General features: G+C 38.2%; 1 protein-coding gene and 1 pseudogene across 1 annotated transcript in view; both read right to left on the bottom strand.

Moving 5' to 3' along the window:
- Positions 1 to 1,088: 1,088 nt before the first annotated feature.
- Positions 1,089 to 27,888, bottom strand: part of zbbx (zinc finger, B-box domain containing) — a 44,524-nt gene continuing 17,724 nt past the window's right edge. The window contains exons 9-18 of the mRNA XM_039674241.2: positions 26,144 to 26,297; positions 21,388 to 21,499; positions 19,430 to 19,533; positions 17,901 to 18,016; positions 17,686 to 17,747; positions 16,569 to 17,476; positions 12,693 to 12,916; positions 10,341 to 10,479; positions 5,570 to 5,728; positions 1,089 to 1,656 (exon numbers count right to left, since the gene is read on the bottom strand). Of these exons, the coding sequence (XP_039530175.2) occupies positions 1,412 to 1,656; positions 5,570 to 5,728; positions 10,341 to 10,479; positions 12,693 to 12,916; positions 16,569 to 17,476; positions 17,686 to 17,747; positions 17,901 to 18,016; positions 19,430 to 19,533; positions 21,388 to 21,499; positions 26,144 to 26,297 (2,223 nt within the window). The 3' untranslated portion in view covers positions 1,089 to 1,411. The remainder of the gene's footprint in view (positions 1,657 to 5,569; positions 5,729 to 10,340; positions 10,480 to 12,692; positions 12,917 to 16,568; positions 17,477 to 17,685; positions 17,748 to 17,900; positions 18,017 to 19,429; positions 19,534 to 21,387; positions 21,500 to 26,143; positions 26,298 to 27,888) is intronic.
- Positions 24,471 to 25,106, bottom strand: LOC148977403 (uncharacterized; annotated as a pseudogene).

Here is a 27,888-nt window from a genome sequence, read left to right on the forward strand (position 1 = left end):
ACGGTGCATTTGAGGGTGGAGCACTAATGTGAATGACTGATGTAACAAACGTTTGTAAAACAAATCAAAGTGGTAAGAATGACAGACATTCTGCATTAATAGACACAGTTTTAGGTAATAGCGGCCCACAGCTGCTTAGCAGAAGTATTTCAGTAAGACACTCACAGTTATAACGCGAGTTAGCCGGTTAGCCGGAAAATTAGCAAGCTAGTCCAAATAAACTAAGCACTGACCCATCTTTCTAGAGCAAGCGTTTTGCGAATCCTGCATTGAACTCCGAGTTTTGAGAAGCAGTTGGCAGTAAAAAAACCTGTTGTGGGCTGGCCAAGTTGTTCGCGGGGAGTAGGATTCGAATTTAAAAAAAAAAACGGCTCGTACGGGCGGTTCAGAGTCATTTTTTTTTTCTTTTGGGAGACAATAACTATTTATCGTGCACTTTCGACGTTACAACTTTGCACAACATTCACAAACAGATATATAACACACAGCATGAAAGGGAATTTTCAAAAAACCCATAATAGGGGCACTTTAAAATACATTCAAATTAAAAAACACTGCAATATTTCACAATATTACTCATAATATTGTGCATAAGCATAAGCTTTAAAACATTGGTGAGCTTTAAAAACATTAAACAAATCTAATAGTATATACTATAAAATGTATTGTATTATGTATTTGAAGAGTTCAGATGCAAAAGCCTCTAAGTGCCATTTGAAATTTTCTTCTAGAATGATCATTTTTATCAAGCCTGTATATTTAAGTTCAGTAATTTCACTTAAATGGCAATGAAGTTTACCTATTAATTGTCATTTAAGTGAAATTACTGAACTGAAATTTACAAGCTTGATAAAAATGGTCATTTTAGAAGAAAATTTCAAATGGCATTTAGAGGCTTTTGCATCTGAACTCTTCATTTACAGTATATAATATTTAAAACGATATAGTTGTTATTATAAAGTGTTACCATATTGTACCATGTTTTACTGCTGTTCTTATGAAAAGGATATTTGATAAGTGTATGAGTACATATCAGAAATAAATTTGTTTTTTACTCAGTAACAAGCAGCAGTAAGTTTCAGAATTCATTTGGACATTTTTAAACCTTTTATTTTTGCACAATGAAGCATTTGAAAGCCCTTAACAATTAGTGACAGTTTCCTATATAACACACACAAAAAAGAAAAAAATCTTATATTTGAACTAATATGTCTGGACTTGTTATTCTAATAATCTGCACCAAATAATGACTAAAAATGCCATTTTATAGACTAACTATAGCTACAGATCTAATTTTTATATCTTCTTGTCCTTTATTTATATGGTATTACACTCACTTTTTTTTAATACATTTTTTTTTTAAATAATCAAAATCCTTAATGTGAGTAACTGCAGTCCAGACAATTCTTAGTCAGTAAGTCTCCTCACCCTGATCTAATGGTGTATTGCTCATATTTCTGAACTCTTCTTCAAGGCAAGCCAGAGCCAGGCAATCATCCTCATCCTCATTAGAGTCCTGGAGATCAAGGTGCTCCACAGTCTGGACCTCCCTGATCTCCTGCGCGACACGAGACAGTGGGCGGTTTGATGAGCCAGGCCGACGAGGATCGATGCTCGGGGGCCGAAAAGATATGGGAGAACGTCTGCTTTTGGTGTCTAAAATGAATAATAAGACATTGATGAGAATACAAATGCATGACATTTAAGAGAAACAATAAGAAAATGGCTGCAAACACACCATGATGAATCATTCATGTCTGTGGCCCAACCAGGGGAGATTTTCCAGTACAATGACTTGCTGCTTAACTACCATAGTACGATGCATCATTGAAGAAATCAACTAGCTAGTTTCCCGAAACCATTTGGTCGCAAATTTGACATTCAACCACTTTGGTTAATAGTGTAACGCTGGTGTTGGAGTAATAACTACTTTTAATGGATCCATTGGAGATCTTATTAATGCTAGATGTTTCGCTATAAATTAGGGACATGGCATCTGAGGGCTGATTCTCATTTTACTCAGTTACAGCACAGAGACAGCGCTCATAAATATAATAAACGATATTCGCTTAAATACTGATACAGGCAAATGATCAGTACTGGTACTACTCGACCTCAGTGAGGCATTTGACACCTTTCGATCGCGACATACTTCTTGACAAGTTGGAAAACTGGGTGGAGTTTTCTGGGATAGTCTTAAAATGGCTCAGGTCATACTTAGTAGAAGGGAGAGGTTATTATGTGAGTATAGGAGACCATAGGAGACCATAAGTCTGAGCGGACATCCATGACATGCGGAGTCCCTCAAAGCTCAATTCTTTCACCACTCCTATTCAACATGTACTGTATAGGCTCCCAATGAGCCAAAGAACCAAATTGCTTAACACAGCTATGCAGACGACACACAGCTCTACTTCCCCCAAAATGTGTAAACTCTGGAGACAGCGATTAATGCAAATTCCCATCCCATCTTCAAAGCTTGTATTCCTATAAGTAGAGGTGGATCAGCTGAGAGTCAGCTGATGCGAGCTTGACTAACGTGACCTGCCAGAACTGACGCTACACTTGATTTAGTATACGTTTAGGTTTCTTTCTTGGTCTTGAGTATCTAAAGAAATGTCTCAAGAGGCTCGGGGCGATTTGTAGCTCAGATCAGCCAGTGAAGCTGAATGTCCTCAAGACACTAAGCATCATGGATTTTTCTCATGTCAGGTAGCTTATATATCTCACAGCATTTGATGTTATTGTATTGATTATCTGATTATGTAATTGGCATGATACATTTACCTGACTAATAATAAATCATTACATTTGGATTTATTCTGACCTACTCTGAAATGATTAACTTTATAGATTGCGTTGTATCCATTGTTACCGCAAAGCTGCGTCAGATTAGTAACGGACTAATGTCCAGTTTTGAGTGGAGCATAGGGCACACCAACTTCAAATTTAGAGTACCAGCTAATATTAATTCAAGTGTACTTTGGATGTAAAGACAAAAAGGGAATTTCCGTTTAGGACAGCAAAATGTTGCTCGACCAACCTAAATATGGTGAGTCTTACTTCTGTTTAATGTAATGTTACTCTAGTGGGAAACCATGGCATGACCAAACCAAAGCTACTATCAGAGAAGTAATATGTCGGCTTGTATCTGTAGTTAGGCTAATGGCCTTGACCTCTGATTGAAGTGAACGTTACTTTAATTGAAGAGTATACATATCCATGGGGGGCTATCCATAAATTTAACAACCCGTTCTCATCCTAGGGCGTCATATAGTGTCGCTTTTGAAATTTCGTCTAAATCCAACGCACATGGCACACTTTAGCGTCAATATAACACGCACAGAGCTTTGTTTGGTTATGGGTAGGTTTTGTTCTGGGGTAGGGTTAGGGTTAGACCACTAGAAGGCACCTTCTGGCCCATATATATCTATGTCTCATATTGACGAAACGTCAAAAGCGTCAGTATATGATGCCTTGGGATGAGAACGGGCTGAAATTTAGTGAGTGTTTAGTGACCAAAAACGGTTATTTTAATATTAACGGCCATGTGAGACTTTGGCACCCGAATGAACGAGGATAATAAGAGTAAAGAGTTAAATAGAATAATTAAATGTGTTGCTAAACTAATTGAATAAATGATCACTAACTAGCTGGCATTCTAATCTAAATTTGAGGTCTTGATAAAATGGAGTCAGATAAAAGTTTAAATGGAATTTACATTTTACATTTAGCTGACGCTTTTATCCAAAGCGATTTACAATTGCTATATATGTCAGAGGTTGCACGCCTCTGGGGTTAAGTGTCTTGCTCAGGGACACATTGGTGTCTCTCAGTGGATTCGAACCCGGGTCTCTCACACTAAAGGCATGTGTCTTATCCACTGTGCCATCACGACCCCTTTTACTTTGCTATGATGAAAAGGCAGTTACATGCAGTAAACCGTAAACTGTCATTGGACCGATTGGGCAGGCCTTAATATCTTTGCTGTCACTTTTGATCAATTTAATGCGTTCTTGCTGAATAAAAGTATTTTTATTTAAGAATGTTACTGATCCAAAACATTTGGATGGTAATGTAGAAGTGAACAAGAATTATTCATTCAACTGAAAATATTTATTTAAAAAAACAGTAGTTCACAACTAAAATGCCCAGGTGACATACTGTTGCAGGGGTGATTGTGTATTAGCTGATATCGCTTCCCACGATTTGGACTCGGGAGCCAACGGCTTTGAGTGTCCCCCGATGCACAAGGCTCATTCTAGCGTGTCTAACCTGACACAAGTATACGAGACAAAAAGAGAATGAACGGGAGAGAGAGAAAGAGAAAGGCAGACAAGAGAGCATGGACGGATATCTGACGCTTTGATTTGCACCAGCTGAAATCACAGCTGTCATGCTGTTAAACAGATTATTTTTCCCTCCTCTGCAGACCTGCGAGTGATGAGCTGAGAGGCAGAGAGGAAGATTTGTCTAGAGGTAGAGGTAGGTCTAAAGCAAGACTGATAAACTGAGCTAGCTAGCTGAGCTGATCTGAGCTGAGCTGAGAGATTGGGGAGAGCACCGTTGGACGCATTCCCTGCACTCCCGTATGCGGCAACCCACGGTAATCTCTTTATGAAACCTCAGCCGTGTGTGCAGGCACAGAAAGCTCAGGAATCAGCTCGGCTTTAATTACGGGCGGGAGCCAATAAATCATGCCATTGCTGAGGGTTAGCGCGACTATTCTACAGCCATGTCATTGATGTCCCGTTGGCCATAACGCCGTGTCCGAAGGGTTGGAAGACGCTCTCTGTAAATAATCGTTTAGTCACAGCAAAGATACAACATCAGACAGGCTCAACATTTTATAAACTGGACTAAGTCTGCACACAGAAGAAAAAGAAAGAGTAGAGCTGAAGGTTTTATTGTACTCAGACTGTTTCCTAGTGTATGACAAGGGCCTAGATGTGCTAAATAGACCTTAGGAAGCGATTAATATGATTGATACCTTCCCTTGAAGAGATAGTTTGCCAAATAAAGTAAAAAATCTGTCTTTTCGTCATCTATTCCAAACCAGTTTGAGTTCGGAGCACACAAAAAAGAAATGTTCTTGTCCATTCAATAGAAGCAGACAGTGACCAGCGCTTTCAAACTTGAAACAGGATTGAAAAAGCACCATAAAAGTAGTTTGTGCATTGCATTATAAGAAATTCATTGAAAATCTTGCACTGAAATCTCATTTGGAATTCTGCATCTTCAAACTTTGGGGTCAGAAGTAAGTAATTTTTATTTATTTATTTTTAAAGAAATTAATTTAGCAAGGATGAATTAAATTTATCAAACGTGACGGAATATATATGTGTGTATATATATATATATATATATTTTTTTTTTTTCTTCAGATTTCTATTTCAAATTAACGCTGTTCTTTTGAATGTTCTATTCATCAAAGAAACCTGAAAAAAATGTATCATGGTGTCCAAAAAAAGTTACAGAATAAAGTTGTTCTTTGCAGCCCCCTTTTCATTCACATCAAATTAAATCTCTACACACGTCTATTGTTGTTCAAGTAATGAAGACTATTTACCTGAGAAGCACAGCCTCTGTGATGACATTCTGCCGTGGCATGGTGTGAATGCACGAGACGTGCTACTAATGGGTCCACCGTTCACCAGCGCAGTGACTAGCCCCTCATCTGCGTGATGCTGGAGACTGCTGCTGGATCTCCAGAACCCCTGCCCTGCAACTACAGTACCAAGAAAATGATTCACGAAAACAAACAGCAAGACAACATTCATCATGTACTGCAGGGTGAACAACGATCAGAACATAAGAGTTTACTAGAAGGCAAATGTGTTACTCTGCATTACAACTCTAAATGTTCACCCTGAATGAGTAACCTTCAAACTTCAGAAGGCAAAGAGTACCACATTAACACAAACACAAATAGATGGAAAGGATGTTTGTGCCAGCAAATATAAGTTGGCCCTTCTTTTGCAAAACTCTCTCTCTCACACACCTCTGCATTCACTTCTCTTCGTCACCAACTAAGCTTAAAAGGTAAATATTAGGTTACACTTTATTTACGATAGTCTATTTTAGACATAACTGTTAAGAACTTTGCAACTACATGTCAACTAACTCTTATTAATTTGCAAAAACTCATAACTCTGATTACAGTATTAGTAGACTGTTAAATGAATAGTTCACTTTTGCTGATAATTTACTCAACCCCCATGTCATCCAAGAAATCCATGACATTCTTTCTTCAGTCGAAAAGAAATTAAGGTTTTTGATGAAAATATTTGTTCTCCATATAATGCACTTTACTGGTAACCAAATGGTTCAAGGTCCAAAAGACAGATTCAGTGCAAACTGTTCAAAGGGCTTTAAATGATTCCAGATGTTGAATAGGCGAAAGAATCAAGCAAAACGATCGCTCATTTAAAAAAAAGAAGAAAAAAAAATGGTAGTCTTGCTCTGTTCTGTGATGTGCGTTCATGACTCTCCTGTTCAAACTCGTTTATCAAAATGAACGAATCTTTTTTCGTGTAATTTGGTTCATTCAATGAACGAAATGAACGAATTGACTCAGAAAAATATTTATGCATTTTGATGAACGAGTTCAAACAGGAGAGTCACGAAAGCGCATCACAAAACAGAGCAAGGCAACCATTTGAGCTTATAAAACTTAAACACTGTTTTTTTTTTTAAATAAGCAATCGATTCGCTTGATAAGACCCTTATTCATCGCCTGGAATCGTTTAAAGCCCTTTGAACAATTTGCAGTTTGCACTGAAACTGTCTTTTGTACCTTGAACCATTTGGTTACCAGTAAAGTGCATTATATGGAGAAAAATCCTGGAATGTTTTCATCAAAAACTTTAATTCCTTTTCGACTGAAGAAAGAATGACATGGACATCTTGGATGACATGGAGGTGAGTAAATTATCAGCAAAAGTTGTTTTTTTTTTTAAGTGAACTACTCCGTTAGGGTTAGTAGAATAAATCGACAAGCACTTACAAAGTAAATTATAGGATCTACTACTCTAATGATTGGTAGTTGAATATAGTTGCAAAGTAGATTGTGGAGTATCGAAATCAACTGTTAGCAAATATTATGCGTAATATTTAATCTGATAATACATAATTAACTTTCATAATACCAGCTAATTGAAAATACTCTGCCTTATTTTCTTGGAACTTTGGATCCTAAAGAAGAAGATAAAAAGAAATATAGCCAATAATGTCGAAAGAAGAAGAAACTATTTAGGTCTAACTACTAACTACTATTAACTAATCTCTGATTTTTGAATTAGTAGAAATAGTGCTCAGTTGAATGAGGTAGTTCACTATAAGCTATTGTGAAATCAGTAACTACTATTTTTCCATACCTCCCAATTTGGACTACTTAGAACGACATGTTCATAAATAATAATAGTAATGTACAATGTATAATTGATTCAAAAGTAAAGGAAACCCACTAGTAGTAATCAAATATAAATAAATACCAATAGTAAATTGCTAATTATTTAGAAATGTGTTCTAAAGCGAAAAGCATGATAACTCCCTAGTAAGGACTGAAGTCATTGTAAGCTTTTGATGTTTTTGGGGCACTTCCTTTTTAGAGGGACTAATCTAACTTGAGATTCAAGGACACAATAGGACACTCCTTGTGAGCTTTTAACCCTTAACCTATTGGTTACCACCTTGAGTTTAGCCCAGCACACACCCAACAGCATGACTGTAGACGGTGACTGTTTGAAGGTTAAACATGTTTGCCTTCTATTGCCATCTTAAACGCCCACTGTAATTAAGGCTTTTTCCAACTGACTGGCCAGTGCTCCTGTCAGTGCACGTCAGGGATTACAGATGCACAGACAGGCCGATAAAAACAACTCGACTGTGACAGAGAAGAAGAAAAAAAGATGAGAAAAGGAAAAGACTTTGCTGGGAAATGATGAAGACACTTATCAGCCAATGAAAACAGAGATGACAGAGACAGAATTGAAACAGGGACTTTCATTAACCTTGAAGCTCAATGAACCAAATATATGCTTCATTTTTGCCAACCCAATACGAACACATCATTTGTTTTCTAATAATTGAGATAAGACATTTGGAATGTGGCTCTTACATTGTTCCAACAATAATATATACAAACCACAGCCATCTCTCTTAACAGTGCATTCTGTGCAGAGAGTGTTATTTAAATACCCAATTATTCCATACTTAGATGGATTGGCCATTGAAGAGAGCTGCTAGTTAAAAGACGAGTATAAAATATGCCTCTTTTTTATACATTCATTATTTCCTGGAATATCCTTTAGCTCCGCAGAGTTAATGGGTTACCTTGGCGAAGCCATTAGCCTGACTGTAAACACTAATATTTCTCCCTAAACAGCTTAATTTAAAGCCGTTATTAATATGCTAATTAGCCCCACCTCCACTCACTCATGCCAGCTGACAGATTCACTTGGGCCAACTTTCGATACATGCTGCACAATGTCGGACACATAACAGTAATTAATATGATTAGCCTTTTGCTTGACTATGTTTTCAAACAGCTAATAATGTGTTGCTAACGTTACACAAACAATGTTCCCATTCGCCCTCTTAGAGTCAGACAGCCGCCTTCTAACAATCATCAAAAACGCTTTGAACAACTGAGAACGTCAGTGGAGAAAGGCATATACAGTAGTTCATCATATCATCGTAATATACACCATACACTCGCCATATTGCCAAATTTACCAGATTTTTTCAGATCACTAGAAAAACATACCGGAATAACCTGGCATCTTTTGAAACTCACCTACTTCGTAGTAGTTAATGATATGATAAAGCCCGCCGCCACGATGACGTGATTGGTTACAACTTAAAGTAAAAAAAAAAAACAACGATTTCAAACCGCATTTTTTAGACTGTCTATGGATCACTTCAGTTTTAAAGAGAAAATATTCAGCAATGGTGTTGATTTATGAATTTGTGCATGGTTAGTCTTAAAGCATGTTAAAAACACCACATAGACATATATAAACAACATTAAAAACTTGATTTTCACCACAGGAGGATTTTAACTAACACCCAGGGCCCTATTTTAACGATCTAAGCGTATTAAAAGTGCAGGGCACAATTGCACTGTGTCCGAATCCACTTTTGCTAATTTAACGATGAGAAAAATGGTCGGCGCATGGTCTAAAAGGGTTGTCCCGATTCTGTTAATGAGTAATGGGTGTGTTTTGGGCTTAGCATGAAATAAACCAATCAGAGTCTCATCTTCCATTCCTATTAAAAGCCAGTTGCGCTCGCACCTTGGCGGATTGCTATTTACATGATGGAATTTTCCACTATATCTTTATGTGCACAATAATAATCTTACACATTGTTATCCTTTAATTTTTTATATTTTGCTAGTTTGTGTAATAAGCAGATAGGCCCACATTACTAATGGGCTCTATAACAAAAAAAAAAAATAGTAACTTTAGGCCAGATTGTTTTGTTGGTCAATGGCACAGTCTATTTCAGTTGCCTCAAAATAGCAACACGCCAACAATGCGCATTTACACACCTCGTTTTGAGACCAGCAGCCCATAAATAGGTGCAAATGCATTTGCTATTTAAACAACATGGCACAGGACGTGAAAATGAAAACTGCGCTGGACTGAAATTAGCAAGCAACACTTGCGTTGTGCTTGGCGCTGCACTGCGTCGGGTGTATGATAGGACCCCTAGTATTCTGCAGTAAGTATTGTTTTAGAAGCATGATTTGGAGTGTCTACACTACTGTTCAAATCATTTTAATAAATAATATTATTCAGCAAGAAGGCGTGTAATTAATGATGTTGCATTTTTTCAAGAGACTCACCGTACCGGCCCCAAACTTTTGAACATCAGTGCATATTTTTAAGATTCAGACTTCTGTGTGAAGTTGTTAATCACTGGTCTGGGTCAGATCATGGGGCATCTTAACTCGAGAGAGCGCTGTCATTATGAAAATTCATATTCAATGTACTCTTGTGCTCCTGTGAAAAAGGAGCTAATCTAATGTGAGTTCAGCTCTTCTTTATACAGAATTTTGTGCTGTTTGCACAGTAAAACTTGACTATACTGAACCTTATCGAAGGTCGAATGTTTTGTGTCTCTACGAATGCTATAAAGAGTAGAGGCATCTTGACCCAACCGTCTCATGTGTACTGCGCACAAAAATGTCAAGAGCTTCCATAAAATGAGAAGCTCCAAGCTGATTGACTTTATAAAATTTCACATTTTAAAAGGGCTGTATCTTGCATTCAAATCATCAGCAATACTTTGCTTTGTTTTGCCAGAACAGAGCTTTTGTTTTTTTCTGTACATACGGAGAGAAGTCTCCATGTAGTTCTGCTCTTCTCTAGGGAGTTGAGCTGGAGCTGGACTGTGTTGTTGGGTTCCAGGGTACAGCCCCAGCGTGAGGAAACCTTCAAGATCTTGGTATTGCCCTGACTGGATTTGCTGTCGCTGGAATACAGAATGGAAGGAAGAAAACTAGTCAGAAAGTCATTACTCATAAATGGGTTAATGGTGTTACTTATTTATCTATTAATGTATTCAGCTATGTATAAAAATGCAATTGCTACCGAAAATGACTCGAATACTTTAAATGTTTTCAATTTCTGTATTAAAATTAATTTAATATTTCTGAGGCTTAAAATACATAAAAGAATCTGGATGGTAATCACTGTAAAACCTCAATGCCTTAAAATAGCTTGAATGTAACTCCACACCCTTGCTTTATTTAGTATATGTGGATCTATGAATATGCAAATTAGTCCCACCTCCAACCACACCAGCTCAGAGATCACAATGATATCACTCTTTACAATGTCGCACACATAATGGTAATTAACATGAAAAGCCTTTTGCTTGACTACGTTATCAAACAGCATAGAACGTCAGTGGAGAAAGCCATTTAGTTCATCATAACATCATAATATACATCATATACATAATTCACCAGCTATATTCCTAATGTAACGTTAGGTTACATATGTTATCCTTGTTCCCTGAAGGAGGTAACGGAGACATCACGTCGGATGACCGACAAATAGGAATCTTGCAAGAGAGGCCGATCTACTTTGAGTGTAACTAAGGGTACGTTTACACGACAACAATATGCTTAACAATACAAACGGAGACGTTTTTTCCTTTAAATGTTTCTGCATACAGACGACGTACAGATTATAAAAGACGAGTATAAAATATGCCTCTTTTTTATACATTCATTATTTCCTGGAATATCCTTTAGTTTCGCAGAGTTAATGGGCTACCTTGGCGAAGCCATTAGCCATTTTTTTTTTTTAGGTTGCGGTTCAGGGCTTCCGTAGGGACTTTCATGAAGATTGTATGAAGAAATTGTGGCAACGTCTCCAAGACACGTAAAAGAAACATACCTCCAAAGCTGCAGTACTATGAAATGTTTTAGGCACTTGTGTAAAAATGCTGCAAAGTGATGATGCTTTCAATAATAATACCAGGAACAAATTTATTATTTACTTCTTGTGGCCAAAACTGGTACTGCAATCACTTTAGAGCGGTGTATCCCCTCCCCCCTTCCCCCTGACTCGGGGTTGCCAGATAGGCTGCAGGATCCAAATGTTTTTTTTTTATCCCACACGTTTGTATCTGCAGCTGAGGTAACTAGAGCAGAGCTGGCAACCCGGATGCTACAACACTATTGACTTTGTGATTGGTAGATAGGTGGAGGGTGGAGCATCAGACCAAAAACACAACATGACAACATAAACATCAGTTGAGGGTTGCAATTTCACTTTTTAAAAGACAATATCCTGGCTGGACTACTGTTGTCAGAGATATAAGTATTTGAAATAAACATGATTTCTTAATGTCTAGTGACAAATCAGGGTCATTTTATGATTATTTGAAATAAATTTCTTACATACAGCTCCTTTAAATAAATCAAATCAATATTTGTTGAGACCACCCTTTGCGTATAAAACAGCCTTTGTCCTAGGTACACTTGCGCATTGTTGGTTTTCAGTTTTCAGTTTGTGTGTGTGTGTGTGTGTATATATATACGCACACACAAACTGAAAACTGAAAGAAAATGAGAAACTATTTTTTTGGTTTTTGAGTCCCAGTCAGCGTCCTTTAAACGGAAAATTAGGTAGTGGAGAAAAGAATCAGCGGGTGGTATTTAAGAACAAATTTTCTGGTCTTCAGACAAAAGAGCAGTGATAAAAACACTTTCTGATCAGACATTTAATTTTAGGTGTTTACTATAATACATTTTTCTTTGCTCTCTCTTTCGTTTACACCATTAAACTCTGATAGTCCATTTGCAGTAGACTTGATGGCTCTGTTTCCTCTCGTCCCTCATCAGCTGAGTGGCTATGAGAGTAGTTGGTGCTTTTTATTGCTATTATCTCTCACACAGCTTGCAATTAAAATACACAGAAGTAATATCTAATTGATTGAGTCTTTGGTATCCGATAGTTTCCAGCAAAACTATTCGATATGAACAACAGAATTATTTGTATAGTTCTCATACTCTCTCTCTCTAAAGGCCAATTCACACTGAATCCGATAGATGTACATGAGATTTCATAAGAGACTTCTTTCAACCAAAAATTACATATATCTTACCAGCCACAACCTTTTGAACTGTAGTCTTTTAACTGTTTTAAATAGTTTTGAATGTAACTCAGGTTCACCTGTGAATATCCTGTAACCAGAACTGGCTCTGTGCTGCCGTGCTCTGACTTTGAGAGGCTTGGGAAAGAGAAATGAGGGTCTGTTGGAGGGGTAGTGGTGGAACACGGATTGGAAACATTCTTTTGTTCTTCTGAAACTATGATTTGTTTCAGTTCTTCATCAGATGAGTCCTCCTCACTGGGCACCAGGCAATCATCTTCACCAGTCATTTCCTCTTCTGAATCTGATCAGTGACAAATAGTGAGAGAGGAGAAACCATGAGGACAGGAGGAGACAGAGAAGAGACGTTCCAGCAGGAGGCCGGCAGTGAGGATGCAAACATGTGCCCTTATCTAATGCTCGCAGCGAGCCGCCTGGACATGGTCTAGCAGAGCTTGTGTGTTTCTCTTCCCTGCTTTCCGTCTCCTGCCTCCTGCATTAATAATGTTTATCCTACACAGCTTGAAGTTTCCATCACTCTGCTAGTCAGCAAATACTGCAGAAACAACCGCTGTGTGAATGAAGGGTGATGTCTACACTGGTGTTTTCTCATAATCATTACTCTCTGATGCAGATGTACTGGACCCCAAGGGATGCTGGAAATCAGGTTCTTGTCATTTATAAAGAATTTTTTCAATGTTTATTGCATATTTGATTCAGCTTGGTCAATCATGGATTTAACTTTAAAACATTTTATACAATAACATCTGATTTCCTTCAAAGCCGTGCTAGTTTCATGTCTCTCTTCTCATGCCACGCTCTCCTTATTCTTAGCAACTAAACTCAAGCTTTCAAAACTACTTTAAAACTCTCAACTAGTTTACTACTTTCAACTAGTTTAAAACATTTTCTTGATTAACATTTTTGATCTAGTTACTAAAATTAATTATTTGAAATTATTTATCAAATTATTTATTATACAATGGCGTCATTTTATCATATTGTTGCAGCCAGCATTTTATAAAACCAATGTTTGTTACAGTGATTTTGCAATCGTTAAATAGTAAAGGCCTTTACATTCTGTCTAAAAATCATTGGAGCATGCAGATTCACAAGCTTATTGTTTTTAAAGAGCCCCTATCATAGCATTTGAAATGTTCCTATTTTTGTTTTAGGATGAAAAACACTTTATTTGTCTTGCAATATGCATTTATTTCTAACTGATTTGCTCACCGACTCCCAGATGATTCGTACAAAGACTCATTTTTCCAAACCACTCCTTTGCGTGACGCTAATCGGCGGTGATTGGTCAGGTGACAGACCCAGTCAGTTATTGTTTGCTAGCATAACGCACATAAACATATTGATAAAGCACTGCAGTACTACAAGAAGCTCTATTCTTTATGACAACTCCAATAACAGCGACAAACATTTCACATATTTAAAAAAAAAATTACATTGGAGACCTAGAAGCTGCGCTGAGCGTAACTTACACACACACACACACATAGTTATTGCGCCTTCCCTCCTCGCGCCCGACGCTACAAAACCGTTCAAAACCCATAAAAGCAACAATTATCAATAGGGCTGTGAATCTTTGGGTAGACAGCGAATCGATTCGATTCACGATTCATAGGTTTTCGATTCGATTCATGAACGATTTGTGCAAATTCAGAACGATTCGATTCGATGCGATTCACATTCAAATTCGATGCGATTCGATTAATTCGATTCGATTCATAATTTTTTATATGCATTATAGTATTATTTCAATGCTTCACCCATCTTTGTCTGGGTTTGAATTAGCCTACAGCGGCCTTCGGGGATCAGATAGTGGGGATTTTGTCCATTGTTAATGTTAGTTCATGTTTGTTTTTAATTTTAATGAATATATTATTATAAAAAAAAATTCAATGGCCTACAAATTAGCATTTGCAAGTAGCAAATATTTTGAAAAAGGCTTTTAAAGTATTGCATTAAATGACTACATGCACACATTAATGGAGACGTTTTCATTAGTTTCATTTTACGTCCTCTCAGTGCACTCCTTATCATCTTTTCATTGGATTTTGCTCGCGCTCGGTCCCATAGCTCTCATGCTTTCATAATGTTAACTACAGATTTTTGAGCAGTCCATGTTTGAGCTCTCCAGCTGAGCTTTCTGTCAAGAAAGCAATAGTTTTGAGGCAAACCGCTCAAGCCATTGATAAAGCTGCCATGCCATTGCGTGGGCACTATGAAATAAAACGCTTTCATTCATTTATTACATGGACTCTCCGTACACGCAAGGTGGTCTCTCGCTCGCTTTCCCTCTCTGCCGAGTGCGTGCAGCCGTGTGTGAACGTGCGATACGCGGTTTGGAGCACAACCTCTGTCTCGTATGCACGCTCGCTCTAGATTCCGGGAGATTTTAACTAATTCGCGGTAATACAAGCTGATCACGACATGAGTAGCTCAACAGGTAGAAAGATAAACTCATCTTTCAGGCATTTGACCGACCGGGCTTCAGCGTGAGAAATCAGGGGTGTGTGAGCGCCTGAAACCAATCAAATGCGGATGTCGTATGACGGCCAATGCGTGAGGCAGCTTGTACCAGGAACACTTTAAGGTTGTGTTTATATATTTTAAACCACTGAATCGCTATAAAATCGTGATTAATTCGATTCTTAGCCTTTTAAATCGATTATTCACGTAAATAAACGATTCACGATTCAAAATACATGTTTCAGGATCGATGCATATGCATCGCCAGGATTTATAATCGATGCATCGAGAAAACGAGTGAATCGTTACACCACTAATTATCAATAATACTTACAGGTTGTGATTCATAGGAGGAAGCTGATCCATATACACTGGGTAAGTAAGTTACTGAGCCCTCCTTCAGGAACAACCGCTTGCGAATCCACATTTGAATTCGTTTATGTTTTTGAACGATTCGTAATTAAAATGATGAGAACACAATGAGGCTATACTGTTGTGGTATCGTTGCAAATATGAACTCTAACCACCGATTCTTCACATGCTCGTCCCTGGTAAATGAAAACAAAGTGGCTGAACTATCTTTGCATTGTAGAACACAGCGTCTTCTCGACATGATGCTATGATGATGAAGTATATGAATGTGTAGACTTCAAGTTTACACTTCCGTCTGCGCGTGCAGTAACTGGGCGCGGCCAATATGTCTCTACGTCACGACGAACCAGCTAATGACTTGTTTCAAAAACAATGGGCAATATGCACGCATAAGTTCCGCATTTGACGTAAGGATGCTCGTCCATTTCCGGTTGTGTAGATTAAAGCGGAGGAAAACCGGAGAAAACGGGATTATGGCAGAGTCTTCAATATTTACTGTCCTCCCGTCTTTGAAACGAAACGTACATACGTTTAGATGTAATTTTATATATAGTTATGTTTATTTAATATAATTTTAAAAAGAAACATAAACACAACGAGGGGTGTCTGTTTTATCTGTTTTTGTGACTAACGTTTCATTAGTATAACCATGGAGTATAAAATTCAATATAAATTCTCGGTATTGCATTGGACTCTATGATCGGCGGAAGTTATCGAGCATCCTTAATCCTTCACCGGAAATAACGCCGTGCATAGAGCCCATTCATTTCATAGACTCAGAGTCGACTCTCACTTTTGAAAGACTTTATATACGGTGCACTTTCAGATATAATTCTTTGCAGGATGTTTTCATTCCCTTAGAGCTATATTACACACTACATGAACAGTCATTTTCAAAAATCCATGATAGGGGCTCTTTAAAAGTAGTTAAATCACTAATAATTACATAGGAAAACATTCTTCATTGCAAACAAACACATTTGCAGGATAGTTATAAACAGTGGCTAAAGCACAAGAAAAACTAAACTGCAATTAGACACTGCTATTTTCAATGTCAATGTCAACTTTAATAAAAATCTACCAGTAGAAGTTATACTAACCTGACATGCTCAGCTGTAGGGAGAGCACTGTAGTTTTGGGTGACCTTCGTGAGCTCTTTAACCATTTGGAGGGCAGGGTTGAATGGTGTCCATCCGTATGAGAGGATTCAACACCTGGTGCAGAGGACTCATGGACACACTTAGTAGGTGTACCACTATCTAGACTATCTGAAACTAAAGAAAACTGTGATGATTCTCGAATTAACTGCCTTAATGAAGGAATTGCAGTAATTGGGGAAGTGATGGCACTTTCTGGAGACAGTTGACTTAATTTCGTTTCAGAATCTGGTGTTGAATGAGCAGGTCTAGATTGGATTGGGTTGACTGGAGAGGATACAGGTTTAGGCCTTGGGGAAGGAGAGTCTGGAGGTTTTGGACTTTGTTTAGGGATGAGAATAAATGCAGGAGAATGACATTGAGAAGGCCTGGCAAATGGTACACCAGGAGGAGAGGGGCTGACAATGGAAATATGGTCCTCAAAGTTTGAAAAGGTTTGATTCAATTTAGTATTTGGAAGTGAAGGAGGTGACGTTGGCAGTAGCTCGAAGGGTTTGTCCTGTTTTGCTGTAGAAAACATTGTCTGTGGACTTGGTTTTGGAGAGTCACTCATTTTTACTTTCTGGCCTCCTCTTCGTGAAATTGACAGAAATAGTTCTGAGGTAGTCGAAAGGTGCTGTGATCTCTGAAGCCTCATTTGAAGTGGAGAACAGCTTTCTGATCTTTGCAATGATGTCATCAATTTTTCAGTCTCTTGTGATGATTGCCACATCTCATGAGAAGAATTCATATTAATCTCAGAATTACCTTCCCAGAACAATCCTTTGGTCATCGTGGAAAAGGATGGTGTGGAAGTCAAAACAGAACAGTCTCCTCCTCCAGATAAATCTTCATTTTCAACAGCCGCAAACCTTTTGGAAGAAAAACAGACATATAGCATCTAACTAGTCTGAAACCTACTGCCACAGTTAGCAGCCTTATTTTAGGTCTAGTTGTGGCTGATACAAATGTCAACATGACCGATTTAAGAAAAAACAACTTCTTCAATCATATGCCTTTCCATTTCCTGTCATTTCCTTTCAAAAAGTCACAGTTTTTCACCTTGATTTTTGTTTCTTACATTTTGCTCTTATTTTCCTGCTTGACTTCAAAGGACTTGTATGTTTCAGAGTCTCCATCCATCTGGAAAAATTAAAGCAACAACAACAACAAAAAAAGACACTGGAGAAATGGAAAATACAGAATCAAGTGTATGGAAACAGCATTGAGGAGTCATTCGCTGGCCATCGTCTAGCAGTCCATTACAAAGACTGGGGTGGTGGAGCTCATAATTACCTCATCTAACTCTACGATGCTCAAACAGGATTCTGCAGGGCTGTCCACTTTAGCATCCTCAGCGAGACCAATTGCGAAGAGAGAGTTCAAGTATTTGTGCAATTCCATCCGTTCTGCTGCAAATCAGAAGCAGTAAAACAGATCTATGTTCAAATAAATGAAATCAGTTCAATTATTGTTGTAAATGTGTGTATTTATTCATAATACAGAGTGACAGCTAAGAACACATGACGTTGTGAAGATTCATGGACCAGTTTTCAATGGGGGAGAAGGGCAGGACTTGATTGGAGTAAAATAGGCATTTCATATCAGAATATCTGTCATTATTTACTATTACTGCAGAAAACTTTTGAGTATTATTTGCGTCTATGTCCTGTGAAACATTTCACTACATCTTTTCTGAATAAATACTCAATCTGTACGAAAAGAAGAAAAAATAATTGTTTTCATAATATTTCTTCAAAATACACTACCATTCAAAGGTTTGGAATCAGTGAGATGACTTTAAAAAAATATTTTAAACTGTAATAATATTTTCACAATATTACTCATTTTTACTCTCAAAAAATTGAGTAACAACTGTTATGCAGCCTTGGTAAGCATAACAGACTCATTAAATCGTACTGATTTTAAACATATAATCAACTGTCCACCTTTGAAAATATTTTTTTTCTGCTTGTGTAAAACAAGGTAGCAAGAGGGGGAACAATATTAAAAACCAATTCATTAATGATCTTCTCAAAATTCTTGCCATAAACTGCATATTATGCTGCAGTCAGAAAAATGTCACATTACAGAAGTGAAATGCTTTGCAAATGTCATTTTATTTCTTTAAATGTAGGGTGCGTCAAGACAAGCTGTCAGCAGACTAAACAGGTGACCAGCTATTCAAACACAAATCAGACGAACGCCCATAATAACGCCTTTGCATTTAAAAAAGCGAAAAGTGACTGACAAGTGTTTTGGGCCGTGAGCATCAGGGATGTGGGCTTTAGAAAAGATGCGCCAGGCTCAGGCTGGTGCAGATGAAGAGAGACGGCGCTCATCACGGGGGCTGTTTGGGAAAAGCTGAAGGTGGTCAGATCTTTGACAGCTGTGATCAACTGGCCTCCAAGCAGCACCTAGAAACTTCTCTCAATCAGCTGTCGGAGTGCTCTGTCAGATGATCGCCCTCCCTCCAGTGTAATAAGAGCTGTGTGATTACCCTTCAGGGACACAGTGATGGATCCGAGCTGCCGGCTGTGAGAAGAGAGCTGCCCTCTGCACTGACTCTCATTTCTCCAACTTTTTGGAGAGAGTGCAGTTATATGGGTCTTTGTGAATCGAACCTGCTGGCATGTGCATGACCAATAACCCACTACTCATCACTCTTCATCCAAACCAGATATGATACGATGTGTTTCCAGCGACAAATTGCATATTTAGTTTTTAAACTAACACAATTGCATAATTAATCATTATGAAGTGCTTGCCAGAAAAAAAAAGAAAAAAAATGAGTGTGTGTGTGTGTGTGATGAAACGGGTCGCACCTGTCAGTTGTCGGCTCAGTTCATCCGTCTCGGCAGGTAAAGGTGAGGGTGGCTCTGGCTGGAATTGGACGACAGGCTGGAGCTGAGACTCTTCGATTTGTCCTCTGAGGGAAAGAAAATAATGCTGTTCCCAGTAAATCACACTCAGAAATTTTAAGATAATTAATCAGTCTCCATTTCCTCAACGGTCCAACTATAAATAAACAACATTTCAGCGCAGCACAGCACTTTATTAATAGCTTACGCAGCTCTGAAAATAAAAAGTCGCCGATAGGGAAAAATATTCCAATACCCAATAATGCAATAGCCTGTTTCACTTCTTTTCAATTTCCATGATCAAATCCATTCCTGATGCCCTAAATTAGTTTTTGAAACTGCATATATAACTACACATTCTGAAAAAAAACAGCTAGTTGGGAAGCTCTCTGGTAGTCACCTTGTCAGTGTTAAGACAGTCTGTAAAATTAGGCTAGTTTTGGATCATCTTCTCCAAATAGAGTTTGTTAGTAATTTATTGACACTAAACACCCTTCAATAGAGTAACTTATGACGTACTATGATTTATGAATATGAAAAGTATTAAATAATTGTCTTAACATTTTCTTGATTCCAGTATAAATAAACATCCTTGAAATTAAATATTTTTTTGATAAGATATGAGGACTGAACTTTTACTACTAATAATTTGAATAATAACAATCATACCAGTAAAATTACTATAAATTTAACATGAACACATTGTTTTAAGGATTGAAACCACAATTAAACAATATACTGCACAGTACACTACCATTCAAAAGTTGGGGGTCAGTAAGATTTTTAAATGTCTCTTATGCTCACAAAGGCTGCTTTTATTTTATCAAAAATTCAGTCAAAACAGTAATATTGTGAAATATTATAACAATTTAAAAAAAAAATGTTTTGTAATTTAATATTTTTTAGTAATTTGTTTCTGTGATGGCAAAGCTGAAGTTTCAGCAGCAATTACACCAATTGTCCAGAAATTACATTTCTTATTATTACCAGTGTTGGGGAGTAGTTAACTACAAGTAGCGACGCTACTAACTTAACTACATTTTTCAGTAGCTTGGCAGTAGCTCGGTTGCTTTTTGGACAGTGTAGCTTTTCCAGTAGCTAACTACTTTTTGCAGCAAGTAGCGGTGTAGCACGAGCAAAAGCTACATTGCGTTTGTCGAGCCTGCGCGAATCAGCGTGATGCGAGGATATTCTTCTTGTTAGATTACAAACTCATTTTTTGCCATTACCGCCACCTGTTGTTTAATCACGCATAACGGTTCACTGACGTACAGAAGTAGGTTGACACATCCTTATTATGATTACACAAGACGTGACGGCAGATTTGGAGGATGGAGAAACAACTGACGTTAATTACCCGTGGCCTTTGTCCAAGTTCAATCGGTATTCTTGAGAAAATGTTCTACATGCAATTTACGTTGGATGTATATTTTGTTCTTGCAATGTTGCATTTCATCTAATATTTATATTTTATTTCTGCTGTTTCAATTACACTAAAATGACATTTCTCTCTCACTTCGCTCTTTTGAATTATTATTTAATTGAGCTAGTCGGAATGCATTCTGGGATTGCATTCTCTATGAATGCTGCCTTAGAATCCCAAAATAAGCTGTCTTAGAAGGCATTTGAAAGAGTGTTCATGTAAACAGTGTGCAGATTTTGGAACAGTGATGGTGTATTTAAGGATCATTTTACAAAGTTAAACAATACCACGAAACGGCTTTGGGGCCGATTAGCTCACTAAAATCCAGCGACTCTGTGGTGGAGCAACTTAAAGACGAGGCTGTGTAATTAGCAGCCATAAGTCATTAACTGATCTTAAATGGACCTTAATTGGGGCCTGGGAAGGTAAATGAAGCTTGTAATGCTCTTATTCAATTTGTGTCTGTTTGGTTATAAAGTGTGAAGTGTCAGGTGCTAACCTGCGGTGTTTTTTCAGGAGGAGTTTCTCCATGTAGCTCAGAGTGTCCTCCTTGAACTCTACATGAATTGACTGATGGGATCCTTTCTCTGTTTGTGTTTCCATCACAGACACTAGAAGGAAAAAGACACCAATCAGTGTGCATACAAGATAATAACGCAGTACATACTGTATAACCCAATTACATACTACCATCCAGAGCTTAAAGCAAACCACTAAAGAATTTATATTAAACACAGACACATGAGACTAAATGAGAAAAAAAAAGCGGTCTGGTGCACAATTCAAGAAGTACTATTGACATAATTCAGTCTTTGTTTTGAGAGTTCTTTTGCTGTATTGTGAGGATATAAAGGCGGGTTAGACTTCAGTGCATTTGAAACCCCCTTAACACAGCAGTCATTATCACTGTGAGCACAAGCCAAGCAGCACTGCAGTGGGTGAGATTCCTTCTAGCCAAGTACAGAAAAGAAAAGTGAGAGAGAAGAATAAGCGCAAAGAGTCTGACACAAGATAAGGAGTAACTTTAGTTTGCTGCAGTATGATCTGACTAATAAGTTTAATGGAGTGTAAGAACAGTTGTCCAATTCAGTTTATAAAATATTTGTTAGGGGCACATTCATTTAACAGATGCTGCAGAGACACATTAGTGTAATATCACACATATTACATTAAAGCCATCTCATCAAGTTTCTGTCACAGTTATGTTCAGTTTTAGTTAAACTGACTTTTAATTTGTATTCATTCGTTTCTGTTATCCTTTGTTCTAAGTTTCCATCAGTATTTTGTTGTCACCATTATTGAGTTATTCAGTTCAGCTGTGTGCACCTTATTATCTTTGGTATAGACCTTATGTAGCCCCGCCCCTTTTCAGCGTGGCGCTCGTTGTCTTTTGACTTCCGGTCTGTATTTTCACAGCAATCTTGCATAGGTATGAATGAACTGCTCGTACATTTGTTAAGATATCTGCTTTACAATGCTAATGATAAACATTACAATGCTCATGATAACTTTTGTTAACTCTACAATAAGTAAATCCACTTCACCAGCTAATTACTCCTCGACATCGATGCCATAGAAATATACAGAGCGACCGCGAAAACGGAAGTTCGAAGACAATATTCTAAAGATGACGCCGCCCACGTTTCTCTGGTGCATAAGGTCTATATAGTTCCTGTGGTTTCTCTTTGAGTTTGTCTGGTCACGTTTGCATTTATGCTTACGCTGCGTTCCTACCCATTTGAATTGCTACCCGTTTGAATTTTTATTAAACTTTGCATTGGAACTTTATTCATCTGCCTCTTCATATGTCTGCTACACCCCTCTGTAACAGTTTCAGTTCTCTGGTTTACCATTTTAAATAATAATTTGCTACTAATCATATGAATGTGCAGTTGCTATACATGGAATAAGGGGTGGGGATGGCGCAGTGGATAAGACACATGCCTTTGGTGTGAGAGACCCAGGTTGGAATCCACTCTGAGACACCAATGTCTCCCTGAGCAAGACACTTAGTTGCTCCAGAGGCGTGCGACCTCTGACATACACTCACCGGCCACTTTATTAGGTACCCCATGCTAGTAACGGGTTGGACCCCCTTTTGCCTTCAGAACTGCCTCAATTCTTCGTGGCATAGATTCAACAAGGTGCTGGAAGCATTCCTCAGGGAGTTTGGTCCATATTGACATGATGGCATCACACAGTTGCCGTAGATTTGTCGGCTGCACATCCATGATGCGAATCTCCCGTTCCACCACATCCCAAAGATGCTCTATTGGATTGAGATCTGGAGACTGTGGAGGCCATTTGAGTACAGGGAACTCATTGTCATGTTCAAGAAACCAGTCTGAGATGATTCCAGCTTTATGACATGGCGCATTATCCTGCTGAAAGTAGCCATCAGAAGTTGGGTACATTGTGGTCATAAAGGGATGGACATGGTCAGCAACAATACTCAGGTAGGCTGTGGCGTTGCAACGATGCTCAATTGGTACCAAGGGTCCCAAAGAGTGCCAAGAAAATATTCCCCACACCATGACACCACCACCAGCCTGAACCATTGATACAAGGCAGGATGGATCCATGCTTTCATGTTGTAGACGCCAAATTCTGACCCTACCATCCGAATGTCGCAGCAGAAATCGAGACTCATCAGACCAGGCAACGTTTTTCCAATCTTCTATTGTCCAATTTCGATGAGCTTGTGCAAATTGTAGCCTCAGTTTCCTGTTCTTAGCTGAAAGGAGTGGCACCCGGTGTGGTCTTCTGCTGCTGTAGCCCATCTGCCTCAAAGTTCGACGTACTGTGCGTTCAGAGATGCTCTTCTGCCCACCTTGGTTGTAACGGGTGATTATTTGAGTCACTGTTGCCCTTCTATCAGCTCGAACCAGTCTGGCCATTCTCCTCTGACCTCTGGCATCAACAAGGCATTTCCGCCCACAGAACTGCCGCTCACTGGATGTTTTTTCTTTTTCGGACCATTCTCTGTAAACCCTAGAGATGGTTGTGCGTGAAAATCCCAGTAGATTAGCAGTTTCTGAAATACTCAGACCAGCCCTTCTGGCACCAACAATCATGCCACGTTCAAAGTCACTCAAATCACCTTTCTTCCCCATACTGATGCTCGGTTTGAACTGCAGGAGATTGTCTTGACCATGTCTACATGCCTAAATGCACTGAGTTGCCGCCATGTGATTGGCTGCTTAGAAATTAAGTGTTAACGAGCAGTTGGACAGGTGTACCTAATAAAGTGGCCGGTGAGTGTATATAGCAATTGTAAGTCGCTTTGGATAAAAGTGTCAGGTAAATGAATAAATGTAAATATATACACAGTGGGGAGAACACGTATTTGATACACTGCCGATTTTTCAGGTTTTCCCACTTACAAAGCATGTAGAAGTCTGTAATTTGTATCATACTCTTCAACTGTGAGTGACGGAATCTAAAACAAAAATTCTGAAAATCACATTGTATGATTATTAAGTAATTAATTTGCATTGTATTGCATGACATAAGTATTTGATACATCAGAAAAGCAGACCTTAATATTTGGTACAGAAACCTTTGTTTGAAATTATCCTCCCCTCAACACGGTGCAGTCGTCCTGTCCCCTTTGCAGAAAAGCATTCCCAAAGAAGGATGTATCCACCTCCAAGCTTGGGATGGTGCCACGGTTGGGATGGTGTTCTTAGGGTTGTATTCATCCTTCTTCCTCCAAACACGGCGAGTGGAGTTTAGACCAAAATGCTCTGTTTTTGTCTCATCAGAACACATGATCTTCTCCCATTCCTCCTCTGGATCATCCAGATGGTCATTGGTAAACTTCAGACAGGCCTGGACATGCGCTGGCTTGAGCAGGGGGACCTTGAGCGTGCGCTGCAGGATTTTAATACATGATGGCGTAGTGTGTTACTAATGGTTTTCTTTGAGACTGTGGTCCCAGCTCTCTTCAGGTCATTGACCAGGTCCTGCCGTGTAGTTCTGGGCTGATCTCTCACCTTCCTCATGATCATTGATGCCCCACAAGTTGATATCTTGCATGGAGCCCCAGACCGAGGGAGACTGACCATCATCTTGCACTTCTTCCATTTTCTAATGATTGCGCCAACTGTTGTTGCCTTCTCACCAAGCTTCTAGCTTATTGTCCAGTAGCCCATCCCAGCCTTGTGCAGGTCTACAATTTTATCTGATGTCCTTACACAGCTCTCGGGTCTTGGCCATTGTGGAGAGGTTGGAGTCTGTTTGATTGAGTGTGTGTCTTTTATACAGGTAACGGGTTCAAAGAGGTGCAGTTAATACAGGTAATGAGTGGAGAACAGGAGGGCGTCTGTGAGAGCTGGAATTCTTACTGGTTGGTAGGTGATCAAATACTTATGTCATACATTAAATGCAAATTAATTACTTAAAAATCATACAATGTGATTTTCTGGATTTTTGTTTTAGATTCCGTCACTCACAGTTGAAGAGTACCTATGATAAAAATTGCAGACTTCTACATGCTTTGTAAGTGGGAAAACCTGCAGAATCGGCAGTATATATACAGTATATATATAATAGAATCAATAGTTTTGAATAGTTTTGAACAAAAAAGTTTATTTTGCCAGTAATTAAATGCAAGTTATTTTGTAAGGGTAAATATGCAAAGTGGTGAGGTTGTGCGATTTATTAAGTGTGCAAAGGGCACCGATTTATATATTGTTAAATCATAGCAGGCAGTAAGCAGTATATATAGGATAATATTTGAATTCATACAGAGCTGAAAACATCAGAGGAGTCAAGTGCATGGAAATTTCACGTCTGCCTTCATTTAGCTACAAAAACCTTCTCTCCAACCAATGGTTCTTGACTAATATTGCTAACATACTAAATTCCTGTGACCTGGCATCGTCATTGAAGTTTCTGCTAATAATTTCTCAAACTCATTGCATCATATCCTTGTCAAATCAACCATACACAGCATCTGGAAGCACACACACACCGTCACAGAGCACATGTTTGTCATGAATAAACTGTGTAGTTACCTGGCAACCAATCAGTGGCCCTGTCACACTCGTTGCGTGCGTTATTTCAGTCAATGCCACATATGAGTATGCTTTATGAGAGACTGTTTGTGTGTGTTCTGACAGCCTGCCACAAAATATACGTGGCAGCTCACACAAGACTGACAGCATGTCACTATATTACTGTGGTTTCACTGTAGCTTTTCTGTGCAGACTTAGGTGTGTGCGAGTGTGTGTGTGTGTGTGTGTGTGCGATACCTGGTCTCTGCCCTTTCTCTCTCCACTCTTTCAGAGCCTCCTGGAAGGACCTGGCTGACTTTTCTTCATCAAAGCATCCTCTCAGCAGAGAGCCGTCCTCTTCCTCACCAGCCTCCTCATCGTCCAGGTCAACACCGTCATTCACAAACAACACCTGAGGCGAGACAGAGAACACAATGAGAGTGACAGAGAGAGTGAGAGTGAGAGAAGGAAGCTAAATTAAATGGAGAACATGGCCAAGTTTCAACACTGTACAGAAAGTTGAGAGCAGGTTCTTGTTCAAACGTCCACTTCCTTCCACCCAACAAAAACGTATCAATAAAGCTTTAATGAATAATTGGGTAACACTTTACAATAAGGTTCATTTGTTAACGTTAGTTCATGCATTAACTAACAATGAACAATACATTTGTTACAGTATTTATTAATATTTGTTAATGTTAACAAATACAAACTCTGATTTTAATAATGTATTAGTCAATGTTTAAATGAATATTAACTAATATTAATAAATGATGCAGAATTATTGATCATTCTTAGGTTATGTTAACTAAGGTAGTTAACTAATGTTAACTAATGAACCTTATTGTAAAGTCGTCCCCTTGGAATTATGTTCTATCCGACATTTTTGTCAAAATCGAGTTATTCACATATTCTTATTCTGTGACAACTTATTTACGTTATGTGATGTGTTTTTTAAGTTGTGTACATTGACTTTTTATAGAAAAAACAAAAAGGTTCCATCTACGAAGTCGAACTCTAACATGGCTCTATAAGGTTCTATCTGCATGAGTCAATCAGCACTTCGAATGCACAGAATAGGACCAATCAGAATCAACTTTATATGTCGGGTCGCCGGCTTTTTCCTTGAAGACAGGAAGAAACCACATAAAGGCATAATGCTATACATTTACAGTAAATTAAATATTCTCTAAATTGTGTAGTGTTATGAAGTGGCTTAACTTTATATTTAGTCATTTTCTTTATATTGTATTGGTTATTATTAATTATTAATGAGATTATTATTAATAACTATTATTATTATAGTTATTATTATCTGAATTATACAAATATGCATTGAGTAAATTGAATATTTTAGAAAACCATTCAACATGCAAGTGTGTGTGTGTGCGAGTGTGTACGTGTGCGAGTGTGTAGTCCTGCTCAGATGTATTACAGTGGCTGCTTTCTGTCTAAACAAAAGAAAGATTAAAGTAACAATTTCTGCAATAATGTGTTTAATTACCCACCAAATTGGTGCCAAAAATGAAGAGTCTGCACTGGACAAAATATTTAGACCAACCTTGCTTCATTTGAAATGTCCTAAATACATGGAAGTGCTAAAAAAATGTGAAGTAAATGTCATAGAAAGGATACAATTTTACTTTCTAACACATGTTGAGACATAGTTACAACATTATTTTTTTTTTATTTAATGTTTAAATTACGTTTTGGCAGATAGAACATCGTCAAAAGTGTTTTTTTTTTTTTTAGAAATCTGCATTTAACCCATTCCAAAAATCCCCATTTACAAATTTGAGAGGATTTTGATATTGTATGTTTAGAACACATTTAGGGTCCCTGTTATTTTCATGTTTGAATGAAACTTGTTCCCCATATAAATTTTCCTATATGTAATGCAAAAACTTTGAAGCTCAATGTCTCAAAACTGCTCAGAACGCAGATAGAACCTTATAATTCCAAGGGGACGAAGTGTTACCAATAATTGTAACCACCACAGTTCA

Source organism: Pimephales promelas, chromosome 10 (assembly GCF_988280905.1).
Source record: "Pimephales promelas chromosome 10, fPimPro1.hap1.1, whole genome shotgun sequence".
In the NCBI taxonomy this organism is placed as follows: Eukaryota; Metazoa; Chordata; class Actinopteri; order Cypriniformes; family Leuciscidae; genus Pimephales; species Pimephales promelas.